Source organism: Salminus brasiliensis, chromosome 3 (assembly GCF_030463535.1).
Source record: "Salminus brasiliensis chromosome 3, fSalBra1.hap2, whole genome shotgun sequence".
Classification (NCBI taxonomy): Eukaryota; Metazoa; Chordata; class Actinopteri; order Characiformes; family Bryconidae; genus Salminus; species Salminus brasiliensis.
Genome location: NC_132880.1, coordinates 41,204,723 through 41,219,606, shown reverse-complemented (window position 1 = coordinate 41,219,606; position 14,884 = coordinate 41,204,723). Strand labels below are relative to the sequence as shown.

Genomic DNA, 14,884 nt, shown 5'->3' with positions numbered 1-14,884 from the left:
CTGTCAGCGGTCTACTGATTCTTCTTTTTCTGATTCAGTTTACAACATAATGTAAGAGAAATGCTTGGTGTACATCCACCCCAGGTCATTACTTATTTACAATATTATATAATCATTTACCAATCATACTTTTAAACTTTTATGCAACTGCTTTTAAATGTAGTATTAGTTCATTTGAAATGCATGCAATGTGCCGAAGTTGTTTTGTCTTCCAGCAAGCCCAGAAGAACAAGCTGACACCTTACTCCAGCCCATTTATCTTGTTTATGCATGTTTTTGTAGTGCTAAAGACCGATCCATCCCACCCTGTTCCTTTCCTCCAAGGTCCCATACACATGCTCACTGGCCACAGATAACATACCTTAAAAACACACAGACACACACACACACCAATTTCTCCAATAAATCCTTCCTTCCTCCCTTTCACACATCACAGATCTCCTGTGTGCTGTTCCTGCCTGAAGGACAATCTCTTCGTGGACAAGTTAATTGCTAGTTATTGTTTGTCATGACTGTTCGGTACCTGATACAACAATTACAAAGGCTGCTGAGGAGACATTTCTCTTTAATGTCATGCTGACTCTCTAGCACTGCCTGACTGCCTGTCATGATGCGATAAAGTGTACTCCGTTAGGGTATAAAACCTCCAGTAAAAGTGCACTGGGGGTGGAGCCTTTTGGGCACCCACCTGACAACTTGAGACCAAATGCAAGTTGACAGACAATACTTAAATTCTCTCAGCTCAACTCTTCCTCATAATAGTTCTGCTTTTTACTCTGGCTTGGGCCAGACTTCTTGATTTTTGACTTTATTTACTCAACCTGATTTTAAACATGATTTGTATCCTGGTTATTCATAATCTTTTGCATTTTTTGAACGGCATTTTTCCATCATTTAACTGATGAAGCATATCTTCAGACTCTTCAGACTCTTCATTTGACCGAATAATTTTTCACCAAAGACTCAAATCTTACAATAAGTAATAAGCATAGTGGCATATAGTGTCCTGCAATCGCAAACTGCACTGATGAGGTTTTCAACTTTTCCTCAGGCAAGTTGAATAAAGGAAACGCGGTTTCACCTTTTCCTTGCCTCTGATCACTCTTAATGATTTCCACCATAATTTTTGAGTCCATGGGCACATATTTGGAACTCTGATGTTATCATTCTTGCATGATTTCCACCATAATTTCATAAATAATGCTGAACATGCTCACAGCTTGAAGCTTGATCTATATTTTGTGGTGACGTACAAAAGGAATGCGTGGGGGTAAATAAAGTAGTACTAACCTATTACTGGTTCTCTGATTGATGTCTTCATGTAGTTCCACAGTATATTGGAAGCAGGTGGGATCTGAGGCACTATTATAGACAAGGGAGGGGGGGGGGATTAAAAAAAAATTAAAAAAAAAAAAGACACCGACTGCTAAGGTATCCCAAATCATTTCTCGATTAAAAAAACAAAAAACAAACAAACAAACAACAAAAAAAAAACAGGACACATGAGACAAATAGGCTTACCATCTCGTTCCTTGTTTTTCAAACAAGTAGAAGACTGCCTCAGTTTTTCAGATGCTTCCGAAGGTTCCCCTGAATCTTGTGCTGGTTTGCTCTGCTGTTCAGTAAAGCTCAGGTCCAGGGTTTGAAGAGGTTTTGACATTGTGCAGAACGCTTTGGCCTCTGTGGTGTGAGGAGAAGGCACTGCTGGGCTGACTGGGTCAGTGTCCATTTCTAGCAAGTCAGGCTGTGGTGCATTGAACGAGACAACAGGAAACTCTGTGCAAGTTGATGCAGTCAGTGAAGGTTCCGCAGATAGCATGTTTGTTGAGTCTAAACTTGCAGGGCTTGTGGTTCTCAGACGCTCTGTGCATTTTGGTACGAGACCATGAGATTTTAAATCTGTAGGACTGCTTTCTTGTTTGATACACCGCAAAGAATCTTTCTGGCAATGTTTCTCCACAGAGGACACTGTAACATAAAAAAAATAAAAATACACTGAAACGTGAGGCAAAGATCATATGGGAAAAATCTTTGAGTGAAGCAGTCAAATAAAATTTATTTTAGCCTGTTTTGGCCCATGACCTCAAAAAGACACACCCTAAGACACACCCTAAAATAAAAGGTTCTCACCTAGTCTGGAAATTACTTTCAAGGCATTTTTGTTTGTATAGTACTTTGCTCCAAATTAATAAAAACAGTGGGTGCAGTAGTGGCTCAGCGGTTCGAGCGCCAGGCTATTGATAACAGGGTTGTGGGTTCGATTCCTGGGCTCGGCAAGTTGCCACTGTTGAGCCCTTGAGCAAGGCCCTTTACCCTCTCTCCTCCCCGGGCGCTGGAGTTGGCTGCCCACCACTCTGGGTGTGTGTGTACTCACTGCCCCTAGTTCACTAGTGTGTGTGTTCACTACCACAGATGGGTTAAATGCGGAGGACACATTTCGCTGTACGTAGTACAGGTTACAAATACGTGCACCTTTACCTTTTTTTTAACAGCTTTTAGTTTTGATCACTAGAATAACTGGGTTTTCCCCATTAGGGAAGCACCAAGCCTTCAATACCATCCCCTCTATTCAGCTACACTGGAAAGGACAAAAATGTACACAGCTTACCGGCTGTGTACATTTGTGTGTGGCAGTGTGTGGCACATCAGAATCCTGCTCGTCAAATTGATCTAATGTTTAACTCTTTATCTGACAACTCTTTATATGCTGAGCAGATGAAGAGTTGAACATTAGATCAACTCATCAACTCAGCATAATTCTTAGCCTCCAGCATTCTTCAAAACAAACTTCCTCTCTAAACCCTCTGAATAGCTCTTCTTCCTTTCTTCTCAAAAGGTCCTTGGCTGTTCTGTCAAAATGGTCTTCCTTTCTCAGGACATTATATAGGACCCAAACCAGTCTTACTTCAAATGGGCACACTTTACAGAAACTCCATGAGCCTCCTCAGTCCTGATTCTCAGGATCTCTGGATTGTACAGCATCAAATCAAACACCATGGGTTGCCTCAGAGAGTGCTTGAAGCCACTATGAATCTCTTCTGAATAACAGCTCCAACGCTCCACTTATATAAGCTGGTTGTTTCATAAGCTGGTTGTTTTTCGTAAACTGAGGTAAAACATATGGCCTTTAAATAGGATGTTCTCATCTGTCTGGAACTGTGACAAATTTCCTGGGAGTTCCTTGACCTTTGGACTAGAGGCCCCTCGCATAAACATTCCAAACTCATGATACCAGATGCTTTATGAAAACTCCCAGACATTACACTGTCCCGATACCCTAGTTTCCCTTCGCATCTCGGCATGTTTTGCTGATGTCTTGGAGGACAGCTCATTGATTTAAAATCATCCCCAGCAAGACCAAGCTGCTTTATATCCCCAGAACTGCTGGACTTCACCAGGATCTTGCTATTTCCTTTAAGACCTCCCTGGTCTCTCCCTCTGCAGAAGCACAAAGCCTTGGTGCAGTTGTTAAGGGCCAGTTATCATTCTCGACTCATGCGGCAAACCTGATTCAGTCATGCAGATTTCTCCTTTACAACATCCAAAGAATTCAACCCTTCCTCTCTACAGAGGCCACCCAGGTGCTTGATCAGAGTCTTGTCATTTTAAGATTTGACTATAGCAACTCCTTTTTGGCTGGTCTCTCTATGCGTGCCATAAGGCCCCTAAAGTTGATCTAGAATGCTGTGACAACTCCAGCCATGTTCCTACTGTGCAGCGTTCCATTCACTGGCTTCCTGTAGCTGTCTGCATTAGATTCAAAACCCTCAGCACTCAGTGTGAAGCTCCACTGACTTGTAGTAAGGAGAAGGGCATCTCAATCAATGATACTCCAGGCTGAAAGCTGATACTGCACCATGCAACTTTGGCAAAACGGGCAAGAAAACAGCCTCAAAAACTTTGTAAGCTGAATCATATTTGTGCAAGACACTGTAAAGTTACTCTACCACCTCAGTCCACATGGTTCTTTTACTTCTGATGTCCATTCTGCATCTCAGCATGTCCAGAAATTGAATTACACTTCCCAACTGTAGAGGGAGTCCAGGAGCAAGAAACACCAATTGTCGCATGATGCTGCTTTAAAAATACCCTATGCAAACAGCATAGCAGCATAAGCCTTGGTATTAAAACAGATTTTGACATAAAGGTCAGCTATTTAGGCAATAGGTGTGCCCAGCCGATTCTTCATTTTTAATGCTCCACTCATGTTTTAGGTGTGCCAACTTCTAAGGTATCCCAAGTCATTTTCTTGATAAAAACAAACAGGACACATGAGACAAATAGGCTTACCATCTCGTTCCTTGTTTTTCAAACAAGTAGAAGACTGCCTCAGTTTTTCAGATGCTTCCGAAGGTTTCCCTGAATCTTGTGCTGGTTTGCTCTGCTGTTCAGTAAAGCTCAGGTCCAGGGTTTGAAGAGGTTTTGACATTGTGCAGAACGCTTTGGCCACTGTGGTGTGAGGAGAAGGCACTGCTGGGCTGACTGGGTTGGTGTCCATTTCCAGCAAGTCAGGCTGTGGTGCATTGAACGAGGCAACAGGAAACTCTGTGCATGTTGATGCAGCCGGTGAAGGTTTCGCAGATAGCATGTTTGTTGCAGGGCTTGTGGTTCTCAGACGCTCTGTGCATTTTGGTACGAGACCTAGAGATTTTAAATCTGTAATGGATGTGGAACTTTGTGTGTGTGATGAATCACTGCTTTCTTGTTTGATACACTGCAAAGAATCTTTCTGGCAATCTTTCTTCACAGAGGACACTGTAACAAAAAATAAATACATTACACTGAAACGTAAGGTAAAGATCATATGGTAAACAATCTTTGAGTGAAGGAGTCAAATAAAATCCATTACAGCCTGTTTTGGCCCATGACCTCAAAAAGAAATGCTCCTTTGTCATTCATGCACACCCTAAAATAAGCAGGCAAACAGGTTCGCACCTAGTCTGGCCCCTGGTACTAGAGAAGGCGTCAGTTCTCCCAGGCCTTGTTGCTTAAACACCGACTGCAAAGCACTCAGAGCTGCAAGAGAGCAAAAAAGAGAAATTTATTATTTATTTTCAAGGCAATACTGTTTGTATAGTACTCTAAATTACTAAAAACAGTTTTTTTGTTTTGATCACTAGAATGACTGGATTTTCATGGAGACAAATGTACAAAAATAAAATTAAAACAAACTCTCCTCGTAGAGAAGAACAATACATGAGAGGCCAGTAAGAGAGTTTTCTGTTGTGCGTCTTAGTCATCCTGTCCTTTATCTTACAGCTTTCTCATGGCTTTATCTATCCTCCCAAGTTATCATTTGGAAAGAAACAATTTTATAATGCATGCACAAATTTGGCAATTACATAACCGGTAATGGAGGTTATATTGCTTCATTAAGCACAGAATGTTCAAAAGTTGCTGATGGAAAAAGTTTGTTCCTTTAGCCTTTTTTGGGTAGAACCTACTCACCGGCCTTAAATGGGTTTGTATCAACCTCGTGAAATTTTCCAAACTGCAGTTCCACTTCCTTGAAAACAGAGGAGATGCATAGATTATTCCATTTTATTCATTTATTAGAAAAGAGAAGGTTTCTTAATGAGCTTGGATGTTACAGAGTCTCTCTCTTTCTCTCTCTCTCTCTCTCTCTCTCTCTCGATGCTGATTACACAGCACGATTATTGCATAGGTGTGCCTTAGGCTGGCCACAATAAAAGGCCACAGTTGTATCACACAGCACAACGCCAGAGATGTCGCAAGTTTTTTGAAGGAGCATGTAATGGGCATGCTGACTGCAGGAATGTCTACCTGTTGCTCTCTACCATAAGCTGCATGGGCATGTTGGAGGTATTTTCTTCACAGACGAATCTCAGTTTACACTGTACAAGACCGATGGCAGACTGTGCATTTGGCGTCGTATAGGTGAGCGGTTTGCTGAGGTCAACATTGTAAATTGAGTGACCCATGGTGGCGGTGGGGTTATGGTATGGGTAGGCATATATTGTGGACAATGAACACTGGTGCACTTTATTGAGGGTATTTTGAATGCAGTATTTGAGATACTGTGGTGGGATCCTGAGGCCCACTGTTGTGACATTCATCCATGACCATCACCCCATGTTGCACAGTCATGATAATGCATTTACTACACAATTACTGGAAGCTGAAAACATTCCAGTTTTTGCATTCTCTGCATTATAGCTCTATCTCCCAGTTTATATAGATTGGTTGTGGTGTTGTGGTGTACATAAGGATGTATGCATGTGTGGGCACATTTAAGCTTGTTTGTGGCATCAGGCCATTATAGTAAAAGAACCCCATTAGGCATGTATTTGTATATGCACAGACGTGACACTGTAGTTGGGGGAAATAAGCCTACCTACTCTTCCTAAGAGTCCAAACTGTATCTTTTGAGTCTTAATTACTCACTTATTCACAGTGCTAAGGTTGCACGTACTAGTAAACACACAGTTAAAATAATTGTATATTTAATATATGATTTTATATTTAAAATATGAAAAAGGAGAATAAAGTCCAATGGGTGAGGAACAAACAAATTAAATTATAGCAATGGATAACAGGACTTACATTTCAACTAACAAAAATAGACTGTAAAAAAACACTGTCTGATACCAGAACTGTAGTATCTTTAGCCAAATATACACACACACACACACACACACACACACACACACACACACACACACTTTCTACCTGCAAAGTCTTTTCTGGACTGATTGCCTCTGCCTGCTGTGCTAGGTCTACAATCAGCGATGTCTGCTCATGATCATCCTTGCTCAGGGAACCAGGGTGCGCTATATTCTGTGGAACACCACAACAAGTCAAGTCAATTCAATATACCACAACAGAAATCACCCAATTTGTCTGAAGATTTATATGGTTATAATACTTACGAGGTAGGCAAATATATGAGTGAAGCTCAAAATGTGGACAATGGCATGCATTTCAGGGAGCTTCCTTTCACACAGCAAACAGAGGTAACCACATTTTGGAAAAGGCTGTGTTGTACTGTACTTCACCATATACTGCAGACCTGGTTTAAAGCAGGGGGAAATAATTTAGCCCTATAAACATTGCTCTATAAACATTTAATTCCCATAAATCTTCTCACTATAATGAATAAATTGGTAGTGTAGTTTGTGAACTTGGGTGGGAAAAAAATAAAGTCCCACCAGAACCACTTGCAATTCTATAATTGATTACATATTTAGTCAAAGTTCCCTACACAGTTCTGAGGTAAATTGAAGGTTACTAACATTACAAAGATTTATGAGAAATGTAGATTGTGCAGAAGCAATAAGAACATACAATGTTTTGCAAGCTACACATGCATGGACCCTAAGCATACTGTTAATGCAAAGCTTTGTGACTTCGCTTAAGAACTACAGTTACAGTGCCACAATGTTTAAGATTACAATACTCCCTGCACCCGCACTCACCCACTAGCGGAGATTTTCTGTCTGAACTTTTGGCATATGACTGTAGAGTCACTCGCTGCTGAACTGTAAAGAGATGGGGGGGGGGGGGGGGGGGGAGGGGGGGCAAAATATAGATTAGGCAAGATATAGAATATAAATATATATTTATTTTATAAATATAAATTGGAGCTGTGACCAGCCAAGACAGAGTGGGAATTTGTTAGTAGCACTGATCAATAGACATCTGTAAGTAGCTAGTGAAATGACCAGATTGCCACTCAGTGTTGCCCGTTTGCTTTAAGACAAAAGGTCACCTCTTATATCCAAATTAGCTGGGTGCCGATGCAAGTTTTCAGGAAGTGAAATTAGTTAATCCTGTGAAGTATGATACTCTAGTATTCAACATTTATTTTACAACAACCTCCAACAGTGCTGGGTTAAATCTTAAAGAGGATTAAATAAGATACGATTGGGAGAAAATAGACAAATTCATATTTCAATATAAAATACCAACCTTCAATACATCTGCTCAACTTTGAATTGTGCTTCTCAATTGCTGCCATTACTAGGGAGATTGAAGACAAGGGAAACAGACAAATTAATTTGAACATTTTTTTGTACTATTCTGCCCAATCCACACCCACACATTTAATCACTCGCCTTTGTGTTTGACCTCTATTACAATTTATAAGTGTCTGTGTATTTGCGGTTATGAAAACGTATTCAGGGGTATAATCAGGGAAAAGTAACTATAGTCAGATCTGCTAGCCACAGACACTTCTTTACTTTTTTCTGAATAAATGACTGCCCACCTGTCCAGCCTGACAGATGCAAGTTTGACTGTGGGGCTCTCCTACACACCTCAGACCAGATGTTCAACCTCCAACTACTGCTACAGATTAGCTGCCCACCTTCCATTTCAAACTACATTAAACTTTCAACTTTCAGCCTTTAATTGCTGACATTTTCACCATTAATATTTTTGAATTTTCTTACCATCACTACTATGACGATCAGTAAACCGGAGCATAACCACAGACTTGTGGTGGTGGTACACAGAGTTTTAAAATACTGTGTGTTTTTAAAAGTGTTTTTGACCAGAGGTGACCAAAAGTGTTATCTTTAGCTTGCTCATCGGAAGCATTATGTTAGGTCTTATTACAGGATTTCTGTAAAGCTGCTTGTGATCAGTTCTAGACATACACATACATTTGATTTGATTAGACCCAACTGCTATTCTGCAAACACTTTGGAGAGTTGAAGATGTAATCTTCAGCATACAGTAATCACACAATAGTAGGGTAACTTTGCAGAAGAACAAAGCTGTAGTGCATTAAAGCACAAGGCCAAGAATTACGGGTCCTGACACAAAGCCTTGACATGTCTTCAGAGACAGAACCTCACCAAACAGAAAATCAATACAATTTTAAGGACAGGTACAGAGGCTGTGACTGGGTTCAAAGAGGGCGAAACTGACAGGTAAGGCCTTACCAGGGAACAGGCTGCCACTAGCAAGACCAAATTACCTTCTCCCACACTTATTATTTATCCTCAGTTATGTTAACCATTTACTTTTATTTAATCAAAACCTGGACTTTTTTTTTTAAATACAGACAGAAGTTCTCCATTACATATAGAAATAATTTCACGGCCTTACTCCTCTCATAAGACAAGCACTTGAACTTCCTCCACAGATGACTTGGAATCTCACACACCTGAAAAGAGACAACATGAGTAGGCATTTTTTACGAGTGTAAACAAAATCACTGTATACTTTAAAAAGTCTTACTCGCAGTATGAGCTCTTTCCTCTGCCTCAATTCTTCTTCTTGTGCAAACTTTGTAACTTGGCTCGAATTCTGAGAACCAAGGAACACCAGGTCCGGTTTTGTGTGCGCCTAAAAACAAGTAATTACATTAAAATGATAAAACAATAATATTTAATGAGAAGCTTAAACATGCACCTTATTACACAACAAGCAAAATATGCCTTAGAAAGGTCACTGGTTAAGGACTACTCACAAAAACATTGACATAGTGCTGTGTGGAAGTAAGATGAGTTGAAGCAGAGGAGATATTTATCTCGCACGCATGGCACAGATAGAGTGCTGGGCTTGAACCTTGACTCCATCTGTCCACAAATACTGTTAGAAGATGCAGACCTGAAAACACAGACTAAACAATTAGAATCAGTGCAATTAGTCATTTTGCATTTAAAAATCTGCAAAGTTCAGTAAGATGTTAACTTTCATTTATAATAAAATATGTATTGCCAATGGTTGGATTAGTATATTGTTCTTCTCACCAATTAATGGGTGTGATGATACCTTCCCAAAGTGAGACCACAGGTAGTGGTACAATTGGATGTCAGTGATTGGTCCTAGACAACAAAAGAGAAAAATGAGAAGTAGAGAGGTACAAAAGCATGTGTGTATGAAATAAGCTTTACTGCAATGACTGAAAATGTAGTGCAATTAAATATAAAGCAGCATATCAAATTTAAAACTGTATAGCTAACACACCCCTTAGTTTCATCCATGGGTCCTACATTTAGCACATTTTGAATTTTAGATGCTAGAGGAAATATGCTAGCATCTATCAGAACGGAAATCTAAATGTAGTGGTCAGGCTCAGGGTGCTGCCAGTTGATTGTTATTTACATTAAAACATGTTAAACAAATGTATTGTATTCCTAGGCCTTTGCATGACACAGCCAGCCTGTCTCACACTAAAACTAGTGCAAAGCCCTTATTAAATGAGGAGGGGCTTGCTATGGGGTGAAGGAGAGGTGAACAGCTTGGAAGGACTCCGAAGTTCCCAGCTCTGCAGGTGTCAGCACTCTTCAAAAAGAGTCATGTGATGCCTTTGGACATAAACGGATGCAAAAAGTACCTAGGTCTCCGAAAAAGGGACATTTACTCTGGACATTAGCGGACCCAACCCATATGCATTGGGACTAAAAAAAAATATGCGTAGGGGTAGCTGAAGAGATAAGGATGGTATACAAGACAAGCAGAGTCAGGCTGCTTTATACTGCTTTGGGAAAGTGCTGGTCTCAGGCTAACGCATTGTACGTAGTGCCCTAGTCTTTACACTCTTTGTATACTTACAAAATAAAAGGTTGTACTCTGCCTTTCTATTAACTACAGATATGGAATCTTTTATGAAAGTGCTTATTAGCAAATTGGAAAAATTAGTGAGAAAGCAGACACAGTGCAATGTGAAAAGTTATTACAGAGGGCCCTAAAAATGTATTACATATTTTGGCATAATCGTTAGTGTTGTGGGGCCCAGGGTAATAACTTTTCATGGGACACTGGTAGCACCCCTGATCCTGAACACTTCATTCACAAAACCCCCTTCAACTAAATAAATAAATTAAACACACACACACACACACACACACACACACACACACACACACACACACACACACTTGATCGATTTGATTATGTGTTGCATTATTATGCTCCTAGTGCAAACACTTGTAAGCTGTGCATATACAGCAGACATTACCATTTTTAGATTATGGTTATGGTTGAAGGTAAGTTATGTTTAGGGTAAGGTTATGGTTAAGGTTAGTGTAAGGGTTAGGTTATGGTTTAGGGTAAGGTTATGGTTAACATTAGTGTAAGGGTTAGGTTAGGCAAATACAAGGCACAGTCAGGCACCCTTCTTGCTGAATCATATTTCTGCAGTATACTGTATTAAGACGATCAAATTTAATGAATGAATTTTTTATTGAACCCCTACTATAGATGCTTTTAATTTCCACTTAATTTGTGTTTGCATTTTATTTGTATATTGTTGTTGATTCTATGGCGATGATGATGATTAAGTGCCCAACAATATAGGCTGGCTGTTCATTAGAAAAGAATATGGCCCTATATTGCCCTTGTTTAAAAATGAGGGGGCGAGAGAAAAAGAGGCTTATCTACTGTAAGACCCTGAGCTTTTGATCAGGGTTACCTAATCAAAACATTCCATACCAGAACACTGGATACCATATAAGGCTTAAGACACAACAGCCTTTTTCGTGCTGCTGAACGAAATACGTACCACTGTACAGGCCTGTAGAGCAAGACAGAGACAGTCAGTTAGCGAAAGGGATTAATCATGACAAACCCACTTCATCACTTCACACGATTAATGGGAAATTGTAAACAGCCCTAATTATTTTGTGGGAATGTGGGATGAGTCAAAAGATTAAACACAAGGATGACAAGATGGAAGTAAAAATAATTAAATGAAACACTTTAGGTATGGTTGGCATTTTCTCTTTACATTAAAAATTTAAAACGCTACCTGGTCCAAACAGCTCAGCAAGTTTCTGCAATTAGATTGGCAAAGATAACAAAACCGTATTAGTTATCTGTGTGAGGGTAATTGCATAACAATTGCACCTATGCACCACATTCAGCTAAATTCATTAAACCAAAGTACATAAAACAAACCTGTTTGTGTTCACTTCCCTTAATATGTTTCTTGTAATTCGATATGTAGGATAAAGTCTGGTTACATTCCTGTGACAAAGCAAAAAACAAATTCCAATGATACAAAGCAAACCTCCAATCATTATTTCAAGCAGCAGAAGCACTATGCCTTCCGCCCACACTGATAATTTCAATATATTGAAGATGTCAGTTTCACTATGGCAGACATTTTCATGCAGAGGAAAGCTCTGCGTGTGCCTTACAGGAAGTGGTTTAGCTCACAATGCATGACAATAAAACACTTAAATCACAGATTAGTGATTACAGGTCCAAATATTACTTATTAAAAATAATATATTTTACAGGTTAAAGTACAAGTGTTTTCATAACAGGACAGATTTTCTACTTACCACACACAAAATGAATGGACCACTACCTCCATTTTGAGCAGATTCTGGTAAGTGAAAAATAAAATATTTACACTCATGTTTCCTCTCTACACACTACTCTACGGCAATTTGTCCCTTCCAATCAATTAACTCATTTTCTCACTTGTGCCAAGTAAAAACCACTGGTCTCATGCGCACACCCACAAAACCTTCTAATGGCATTATTTCTCTAATGCACACCTAAATTAGCCTCAAGTCAGTTGGCAGAACTGCTATGTACTAATGAAGCTGCTTAAAAGAAACCTTTTTTATTATTTAAACTTTATTTAATGTCAGACTTGATGCAGGATATCAGCTTCTTCAAATAAGAATGTCTTCTTCAGATTGGCCCTCAATACCACAAACCACAGGATCAGTGTTTAATTCTCCATACCTCTGCGCACCACCTCCGCTTCCTGTTCTGTTGAGTCGTCTGTGGGTGCCATGCATGATACATGTGTATCTGGGGGGTATACTGCAGAACAGACAAGACGACAACAACCTCATGAGAAACAGAGTGGAGAATTGAGTCAGAGAGGTTTAGTTGAGAATGGAGATACAAGTCACAAACACGGAAGAAACAAAATGCTATACACTATACTATTAGTACATGCGAAACAAGTGGACTATGCTGTCCATTGTCTGTATCCAAGAATGACTGCATTGCATTGAAGCGATCAGGGTCATGTGGTGACTGGCTTATTTTCATACTTTAAAATCATTTAATTCTTTATAGTATAGTATGTTATGCAGTAGACTGTGCAAACATCTGGTTTTAGATTAAAAATAATAAGTATGAAAGATAATGTTTTATCGAGAGAGAGAGAGAGAGAGAGAGAGAGAGGCTATGAAAAGGGGATTCTCTCTCTCTGGCATGATTACTGCAGAGAAATTCACATATCAAACTCCAAACTTATTAACTTAAATGTACTCCAGCTAAAGCTTCTAAAGCAAAGTATGTCTTATTTTAAATGGTGAGAATCACACTGAATATGTCTCACTTTAATATTTATGGCCAAGTGACGAGAGAGTAAGAGAACCATATAGGACTTACCAAACTGTTCTCCTGGTACAACACTGGCTTTAAACTCTCCTTGAACCCTTTCTAGTCTAAGCTGCTGCAGCTTGCTCAGAGCTACAAGAAAACAAAATAATAGAGTCAAACACCTCAAACAAGGAACACAGTTTTCTGAATATGTATTAGATCAAATACTGATGCCAACATTTTTACCCTTACATAAAGCAACAAAAGGCACAACAGAATTATGTCAAAACTGAATTTACCATAACGAGAAGAACACAAGACAGCTGAAGACACAAAGATTTTGGGCTCCACCAATGCAACAAGCAGCACAAAGCTCTATGAACTACATGGTCCATTAACAGTTAAAAGTTTCATCTTTATCTGCAGCTCAAAGTTTCTAATTAACCCCCACTTGCTTCAAATCCAACCCCCAACAAACTGCCACACTGCACTAGAGAAGTGGACTGGGACAAGTTGACACACAGGCCAATAAATCACCCAAGTGCAGGAAGAGGCTTGAAAGAAAGCAGAAAACCAATGCTTTAAAAGAATCAATGACAAAACATCAGGGCTGCCCAATCCCAGCGCCCGGAGATGCTAGTGTTATGGGAATTTTATATCCATGTTTTTCTAGATCCATATACAATACACTACTAGCTTTACTTAAGTTTAATTAAGAACTACATTACAAAATCAAGAGACTTGAACACTATGCAACTTACGCAGACCAAGCATGTATGTGCAGAACATCAAAACTACTGATTATGAACTCTAAAAGACAAACTCTGGATCCCAAGAAGCTACTGTCTGCGGACCCGAGCACAGGCTTAAGAATGGATTAACCAAGGTACAAAGGTTTCCTGTCGCACACACAAAATCTCTCTATCTATCTATATATCTAATATATCTCTATCTATATATCTATATCTATATATATATATATAAATAAAATAAAAAACATGGTATGTGGGCATGGATCCATGCAAGCGGTTGAAAGGAGAGCACATGGTACACACCATCAGGGTAAATACAGCAATTTGACAAGCCACCCAGAAACCTTAAGCTGCAAGCTGTGGTCTTGTTGTCCCCACTCAATTATCAACTGATTAAATACTAGTCAGTACATTCTCTGATTGCATGCGAACTAGCCATTCTGCCATTTGCCACTAGTTCCATGCACTTCATCCATTCATATACACTGCAAGCCCAGTAACTACACAATACTATGTAGAGTACTTTCAGCAGGGGTATATTTACACACACAGTTTTGGGTTGATCTAAAATGCAATGGACTCACCGTTTGTGTAGCTGGAGGAGTCTACTTCTTTAAAGCCTGACCAATCCAGATGCATACTCTACATTAAAAAAAAAAAAAAAAAAAAAAAAAAAAAAAAAAAAAAAAAAAAAGTGGTTTGTTCGCAACAATTAAGCCATTTACGCATTTTTCCACAGAACTGCAGATATCTAGAAACCATGAAAAGCCAAGGTTATGGCTTTACATAGAGCTATGAATTTTAAACATTAACATTAAGATGTTTCCAAACCCCAAGTGTAATATTGATAGCTTTAAGTTATTAACAAAAGA

At 39.4% G+C, this 14,884-nt stretch overlaps 1 protein-coding gene across 4 annotated transcripts in view; it reads right to left on the bottom strand.

Annotated features, from left to right (window-relative positions):
• LOC140552168 (uncharacterized) overlaps window positions 1-14,884 on the bottom strand; it is a 54,307-nt gene that overhangs the window by 34,569 nt on the left and 4,854 nt on the right. For all 4 annotated transcript variants that reach the window (XM_072676237.1, XM_072676238.1, XM_072676236.1 and 1 more), the window contains exons 14-33: window positions 14,597-14,654; window positions 13,330-13,410; window positions 12,670-12,750; window positions 12,258-12,301; window positions 11,869-11,937; window positions 11,720-11,744; window positions 11,474-11,485; window positions 9,720-9,794; window positions 9,437-9,576; window positions 9,205-9,312; window positions 9,073-9,130; window positions 7,930-7,980; window positions 7,437-7,499; window positions 6,891-7,030; window positions 6,691-6,798; window positions 5,449-5,506; window positions 4,936-5,016; window positions 4,291-4,755; window positions 1,522-1,968; window positions 1,291-1,362 (exon numbers count right to left, since the gene is read on the bottom strand). In XM_072676237.1, the coding sequence (XP_072532338.1) occupies window positions 1,291-1,362; window positions 1,522-1,968; window positions 4,291-4,755; window positions 4,936-5,016; window positions 5,449-5,506; window positions 6,691-6,798; window positions 6,891-7,030; window positions 7,437-7,499; window positions 7,930-7,980; window positions 9,073-9,130; window positions 9,205-9,312; window positions 9,437-9,576; window positions 9,720-9,794; window positions 11,474-11,485; window positions 11,720-11,744; window positions 11,869-11,937; window positions 12,258-12,301; window positions 12,670-12,750; window positions 13,330-13,410; window positions 14,597-14,654 (2,236 nt within the window). The remainder of the gene's footprint in view (window positions 1-1,290; window positions 1,363-1,521; window positions 1,969-4,290; window positions 4,756-4,935; window positions 5,017-5,448; window positions 5,507-6,690; window positions 6,799-6,890; window positions 7,031-7,436; window positions 7,500-7,929; window positions 7,981-9,072; window positions 9,131-9,204; window positions 9,313-9,436; window positions 9,577-9,719; window positions 9,795-11,473; window positions 11,486-11,719; window positions 11,745-11,868; window positions 11,938-12,257; window positions 12,302-12,669; window positions 12,751-13,329; window positions 13,411-14,596; window positions 14,655-14,884) is intronic.